General features: G+C 42.3%; 1 protein-coding gene across 3 annotated transcripts in view; it reads left to right on the top strand.

Annotated features, from left to right (window-relative positions):
* Positions 1-480: 480 nt before the first annotated feature.
* The window catches only part of cadm1b (cell adhesion molecule 1b), a 186352-nt gene continuing 179525 nt past the window's right edge, over positions 481-7307 (top strand). For 2 of the 3 annotated variants that reach the window (XM_050069805.1, XM_050069787.1), the window contains exon 1: positions 484-612. In XM_050069805.1, coding sequence (XP_049925762.1) covers positions 537-612 — 76 coding nt within the window. In that variant the 5' untranslated portion in view covers positions 484-536. Of the gene's footprint in view, positions 613-7307 lie in introns of all 3 variants that reach the window. The other variant, XM_050069796.1, reaches the window with a different exon arrangement.

The following is a 7307-nucleotide window of genomic DNA, read 5'->3' as shown; positions in this document are numbered from 1 at the left end:
AGCAGCTTTTACTACTATTGACCTGAGTACTGTATAATAAACATAAACTAAATGCTGTTTTTATCTCTTTCGTGCTTCAGCTATAAAACCAAAGCGCAGCCAGAAGAGTATAGGTTGGTCTCACCCACATGAACTAACAGACTATAACCATAAAAGAAAATTACTATAATATTCCTATAAAGTGTCTGTGGTTCTCAGTGGTGAGTTTATGGTTACCTCACCGCGCTCCATTGTATTTTACACTTCCCATGGCATCACTGTAACATCCCTCTATATTCCTACTGGGGATTACAGTGTGACTTTGGTGTGCAGTGGAAATCTATACGGGCAGCATCACTGTTTTGACATCTTTAAGGTATCACAGTAATATTCATATATTATTTTATAGGCCTAGATGTCATTGCAACATAATGCAGCCCCAATATGATAGCAGGCTCCCTGTTTGAGCCCTCCCTCCGCCTCTCATGTGTCTACATTTTCATCCCATGGCCGTCTCTAGGTGATTTAGCGCCGCCAGTCTCAAGCAGGTGTCCAACATGGCGATCACGGGGAGCGGATCTCTCGCTATTTCTCTCTCTGTTTTCGTGATTTCAGCGGCGTTTCTTCCAAAAGGTAAGTTTTCGCTGTCTTGTGCGTGCGTGTGTGTGTCTGTGATGCAGAATTACCCCCTTCGCACAGCTAAAGCCAGCAGAGGAGTACCAGGCGAAGAAGTTGTGGTGCGTTTGCGCGCTAGATGCGCACAAGCTTCCCCTTAAATCTCAGCATCACTTTCTAATGCTCTGATAACCGCTGTCGACTCCAAAACATCCACGCTGTTTCCCGAGACTGTTGGGCTACTTATCTCGTAAATTGTGCGCTGATTGAAAGGGTGTTGTCCTGAGTTGGACTGCAATAGGCTACAGAGGAGTGCTATAAAAAAGTAGTGTTAGTGCTGCACAATCGCAAAGGCGGTGAGAAAGTACCAGCAGTGATAATCGAGTGAAATGGTCGTACAGTATTTGGACCTATAGCGCAAGTTGATGGCACGGTGAAACGTGGCGCTTTATTGTGAAATGAGACCGATGCTCCGGTCACCAGAGAGCACGGCTCACACGCACTTGTATCTTTTTCAATCATACGGCATAAACCTTCACAGTCCCAACTCATGACACTGTCTACAAATCTGTAAAGTCTGCGCTTCAGGTGCGCTTTGGAGGAAAAACACGCATTGCAGCTCTAGTCTCTCACAGTGTCCTCTGGCCGCACAACTGCAGCCTCTGATGCCAGTGTGTGTTCCAGTCCGCAGTCTTCACTTCTCCTGCTGTCAGAGAGGCTGGAGATGTAAATCTGCCATGTCGCTTGTGGGGCTTTTTTTTTTTTAGTCTTTTCTGTTTTTTTTACAGCGTGCAACTGCATGAACCAGGGGTGCCTAAATGTGCACGACCATTGCAGTCCCACAGTCCGATCATTTCCCCCCGTTATTCCACCGCGGTTGCATCAGAGTTGCATGCGTCAGTGTTTTTTTTTTCCTGGAAAACGTATCTGCTGACAATACTGACGCATGTGAAGCGGTTAAAATGTCAGCTTGCAGCCGCTTTAAATCCCTCCCAGCGGTAGGATGGACATGTTGTGTTGTCAATCCCCGGGTTGTTAAAATGGCAAGCAACAGTTGCGATGACAGGTTTGCACTTGAAGTCGACTTGAGCGACTTCTTATTGATTTAATATCTGTTTCTGATATTGCCACATAGCTGCATCACCCATCAACAGGTCTGCAGGAACTCATCAAAGCCTCTGTGTGCGTGTGTGTGTGTGTGTGTGTGTGTGTGTGTGTGTGGTGAGATTGGCAGCCTGCTCCCAAATTGAGGTTACTAGTTAAAGGCTTTTTTTTTTTTTTAACAGTGGGATTTTTTTTTTTACAGCCCACTGCTTACAAGGCTTTCATTTCACAGTTGTTGAATTTATTATGGTCTGTGTTGAATAGCAGTTGAATGACATTTACAGCATTGTCTAGCGTCTCCTTGTCACATTAAGTTAATTAACCTCTCAGTCAAATAAAATAAAGCATCATGAATGCGCAATAACCCCGAGCTCAATACGCCGAGGATTGCAGCAGCAGCAGCAGGAAACTGATGCGGTCTCTTGGTTCAGGTAGAAAAATCCCCCAAGCCGGAGGAGGTCTGATCTGACCTCGGGCTTTTCATTTGTTTGATTGTCTTTGTGCCAGCTGCTGGGAGCAAAAAAAGGCCCGAGCTCACGCTTTGTGAAGTGCTGACAGTCTGCTTTTTGACAGCTCCCAATATTTCTTTGTTAATAATCCAGAATTGGTGGATTTGAACTTTGTCTCTACATCTGCTGAGAGGTGTACAGTCTTGCTAACTGAATGCTGCTTGTCACTAGAGGTGTTCAGCTTGTTATAAAGATACAAAGGAGAGGGGTTAATTAAAGAAAGGCAGCTGATCGTGGGTACCATGAGGCAAAGTTGTTCTCAAGGCCCAGACACACCAAAACTCAAAGAACAAGTGGCGAGGAAGGCTGACTGTTACATGCCTCATGTTGTTGTTGTGTCTCAGCCAAAAAGTTGCACCTGAACACACGGTTAAGACTGAAGCCAACAGCCAGCTATGACAGGTACACTTTGCACTGGCATGAGAGGAAATTACTCTCTATACCAGCTGCAACATAAAGGGGAACCGGAACACCGACAGAACCGATTCAAGATGCTAGTTAGCCATTTTGCACATTAACCTGATATTGCAAGAACAAATTATATTTACCGTCTACTAGCGAACATTAACAAACAATTATGAACAGTTTCTGCTAAAGAGCTCATGGCTAAAAAAAATAATCATACGCCCTCCTGACTTAAGTCATTTGTTTGCTTTCCTAAGTTCATATCTCCCCTCATGCACTGAGCCGAACTGCCAATCAGAGTGGTTTCAGCTGAATAAAGGCAGACATGGGATGACTAGTGCCAACAGTGCGGGACACACTGCAAAAAAAACTAGGGCGACAGACGCTCACAGACGGCCTGACATTGACCAAAAGCTGATCATCGGCTTGGTGTGTCAGGGCCCTAACAGTACACAGAGGGAGTGATAAAGCTAAAAAGCTGCCTTGGCTGAGCATCCTGTTATGAAATGCTGACACTTTGCATTTTAACAAAGAATCTGTTTAGCAGTATTTCTCTCCCCGCGTCTCCTGGGGCTCGGCCTGTTGTAGCATATCAGTCGGTCGAATTTCAGAAGGTTGCATAATCCCACTTATTGCCATCTTAAAGTCATTCGTCAGGGCTGAGTGATGGTGAAGTGGATCAATACGGGCTGTCATGGAGCCTCAAGGCGCCGCTGAAGGACGGGATCTCAGAGAAACAAAAGGAAACATACAGTTGTTAGGGTGCTCTTGGTTGCCAGTTGGCACATGACAGGGTGAGTAATTGAAGATGTCCGTCTCTTGCTGCTTATGGTGGGGTTTGGCTTTGAAACAGATACTGCTGAAATCTGCTAGCAGTGTGCTGCTCTGCCCTCAATTTGTGTTTGCTTACAGTGTGTGTGTTCTGGTGGTTTGGCAGTTTTTTATTTCCTCACAAGTGTTGATCTCCCTGTTTTTTTGTTTTTTTTTTCATTTCACTGTGTCAGTGGTGCATATTACAGGAAGTACATTCATTACAGCACATTCACTATTATGCATTCTTCGGCTGAGTGCTAAAGAGAAAGTCATCTTGGGCCAGCTGTAGCAGAAGCATTCAGATCCTCAACTCAAGTTTGAGCAGAAATACAACAGTGTAAAAATACTTCCATACAAGTCTCACATTCAAAATTTTCTTTAACAATATGCAACTATAAAACAGCTAAATATAATTGAAGTATCAAGAGTTACAGGTAAAAAAAATCCACTGTGAGTGTTTATTATTATACAGTGTAATATTATACTGGATTATTTTTACTGATGCAACAACAGTACGTCCAAGTGGCATTTTAATATTATAGTTGGGGTTGTGCAATTAAGTGCATATGGTTATTAGCCTATCATTGGTTTTGTGTGTAAAACAGGTGTCAAACACATGGTCTGCTGGCAAGAAGTCTCTAATCTGGCTCTAATCTGTTCCACTGGATGACTTTTTACACCTAATATTGATGCACGTGTGAAGGCCAAGAGGTGCCAGGTCTGAGGAGCAGGTTAAACATTTAGTATCTTACTTAATGTGAAATACTGCTACCGAGGCTTTTCACCCTGACCAGAATACAGTTCTCTGAAAAAAAGAGAATACTCATTGTGGTCATATTTAAAGATTTTAAACATTGTGCAGATTATTGTCAATCAGCAGCTTCAGTACAAAAGAATCTGTCTCAGATCTCTCTCTTTAAACAAAATTGGAGGAACAGTACTGCCAAGGCACTGCCAAAACTTAAGATTTGTAAATGGTTTGTAAGGCAGAGGGTAACTCAGCCTGCTTCGTCAGTAGCTTCCACTTAAGTTTTGTGTGGTGATGCCAGCATTACTACACAGGAGTAGTAGTAGGAGTAGACATATCTGTTGAAATCCCACTTATTTTTCTTACGACATCTCAGGCTATTCATCATCTGTTTGGTAAATGGATGTTTGCAGAATGTACTTGTACTTTTTTGTACTAAAACAAAGGGAACATTTGGAGGTGTTTTTATTTCTAGGTTATTTTGCAATGGCTTTACTGGTCCAGTCCACTTAAGTTCAAATTGGGTTGTATATGGCCCATGAACTAAAGCGAGTTTGACACCCCTGATGTAAAATGTTATCCTACAGAGTCGTCAAATTAATGTAGTGGAGTAAAAAGATACTCTAAATACACACCGAATATTTGTCTCTCAAATTCAGTGAGGTAGAAGTGTAAAGTAGCATAAACAGGAATATTCAAGTGCAAGACAATCAAAATTGCACTGAAATACATCACTTGAGTAAATGTACCTAATTACAATATATTTCACCCCTGACTAGGGAGGCAACTGATGGGTATTTTCATTATAGATTAGTCTGCTGACTACTTTATGGGTAAAAATGGGTGACAGCAACTCCCACAGTTTACTATCACACAATATAAACTAGAAATTATTTGCCATTTTTCTACTGATTGACTGATAATTGAATAATTAATATCTACTCAGAACCACACGCAGTTCATCAGTGCTATCTCTGTAGCAAACTGAAGTGGCCTTCTCTCCACTATCTGTATAGAAAAAAGCAGTACATGTTTCAGGATAAATTTAATACCGCACTTAATGGCCCATTGATATGTGCCCGCTTGTGAAATATTTCATCGCCGGTACGTTTGAGATCACCACAGTACATCATTTGTAACAATAATAAACTCTTCTATTTAAAGAAATTGAATTTATTGCTCATTAAATTTACATTAAACTCTGCTTAATAAGCCTCACTCTAATTGCTAGATAATGCATGGTACTACTTTATGCAGTGGCAGCTAATCTTACTGCTGGAAAGGGAGGGGCCGGCAGAGAATTGGCAGCTAATGCATGGTAGGACTTTTGCACTGGTATCAGATGTAACAGAGCAAGCCATGTGGACTTAAGTACATCACACCTCCAGGCAGTGTGGCAGTGGTCTCAGGATCACTTTATGAAGGTGTCAGTCTCCTCTCGGACTTGACTGTATTTTTATGCGGAGGACTCAGGATTTTATTTTTTTAAATCATAACATAAAATAAGTGTAAAATTCACTGTGTCATGATGCACTTACACATATAAACAGTATGGTAGTCAAAAGAGACACATGAGGAGGAGACGAAGCTTTCAGGTCAGTCTGAGGAGTGTCTATAGATTGCATGTTCCACACTCTATTGTCATGCAGTGTGGGACTCGCAGTGCTCTGGTATTGGTCTTGACTCGGCCTCAACCCATCAATGTCTCTGTCTTGGTCATGACTTGGTCTCTGTTTAGGTGGTCTTGACTACAACCCTCCAGGATATGTTTTTCTGCCGTGTCTGCTTTGAACTTTGAAAAGACAAGTTCTCGTCCGTAAACAGAATTTTTCAAACCATTACATCTGAGCATTGCAAACATGTGAATGTGTGTCCACCATCGAACTTCACGCTCTCTTTTGAGTTTGCTCTAAATGAGTCAGAGCGCAGCGGGTCCTTGCAGCTCCAAATGAATAGGCAGATTTCACTTTAGTAAGTGTCCTTCCAAGTCAGAGGTCAGGGCATGTCAGCCAGTTTACACAAAAAAGTAGTTGGTTATGGAGGTCCATATTGGGAAATTAAAAAAAAAAGAAAGTATCTTTCTATCCTTGATTCCTTTCAGTTTCTGAAAGAGCCCAGTCTCTTCTTAAAAACATCACCTTGGGTGCTGGGTACAAGGGTTTTTGTCCACATGCTTAATAGTGGGACCTTCAAGTAAATACTGTATGAGGTTGTTTTGTCAAGGTCACAGGAGTGCTTCTGTAGACGTGCTATCACTTTGAGTCATGTAGTAAGTAGAAACATTTCTCTGCGAGGGATTTGCACTGCGGTGTCAAACTGAATGACAAACTGAGGACGATGAAAAATGTGTCTGTCTGTCCGTGTGTCTGTCTATCTGTCTGTGCTGAAATGTAGTAAACAGTCAATTAGGAGAAACAGACAGATGACAGGTCCTTTCATGATTGTGGGGACAGAAGCTTCCATTCATGACTGTGCTGTGGTAATGAGGAGGAGAGCTGATGTCTCCGCTTATGAATATGACATTGTTCTCTCTGTTCCCTGGATCTGAGAGACCTCACTCTATTGGCTGTGATGCTCAGACAGTGACAATCAGGTCCACAATGGGGGAAAAAAAGGAAATGCAATGTTTTTGTTTTGAAAGGGGCACAGAGTGCACATTAGTATGGGTGATGGAGCAATTACAAGCCACCATTAAGGCTGTAGAGCAGTCAAAGCACAGTGCTTTCTTTGGGGAGATGTCCTCCGTAAACCTGCACCGCACTGTAATTCAAAGAAAAAAAAACTTTAATGATAAGATTCCAGTTCAATAATATGGCTAAAAGCGAGCTAACCACTCATCCGGCTCTTCCAGATAACACCACAGATGCCAATAATTGTGCTTTAATGGAGGCTTTTTTACGATGGATGAGATTCCAACTTTGATTCCTTTAAACCTTCCCTAAATTTTACTACAGTGTGCTGTATTGCCAAATAATTTGGAGATAAAATTGTTCAGGGACTGGAGGGAGAATCCATCTGCTGTTAAACGCTGAATTCACCAAATGCCGTCACTGTTGGAGTGTCTCCTGCCACACGAGTCGCTTAAGGTAGTGATGAGGGGCTCTACAGCACACTACTTACAAGTTATGAAGCAT

This window comes from Epinephelus moara, chromosome 2, assembly GCF_006386435.1.
Source record: "Epinephelus moara isolate mb chromosome 2, YSFRI_EMoa_1.0, whole genome shotgun sequence".
Taxonomy (NCBI): Eukaryota; Metazoa; Chordata; class Actinopteri; order Perciformes; family Serranidae; genus Epinephelus; species Epinephelus moara.
The sequence above is the reverse complement of the archived record's forward strand: the minus strand, read 5'-3'. Positions and strand labels throughout refer to the sequence as shown.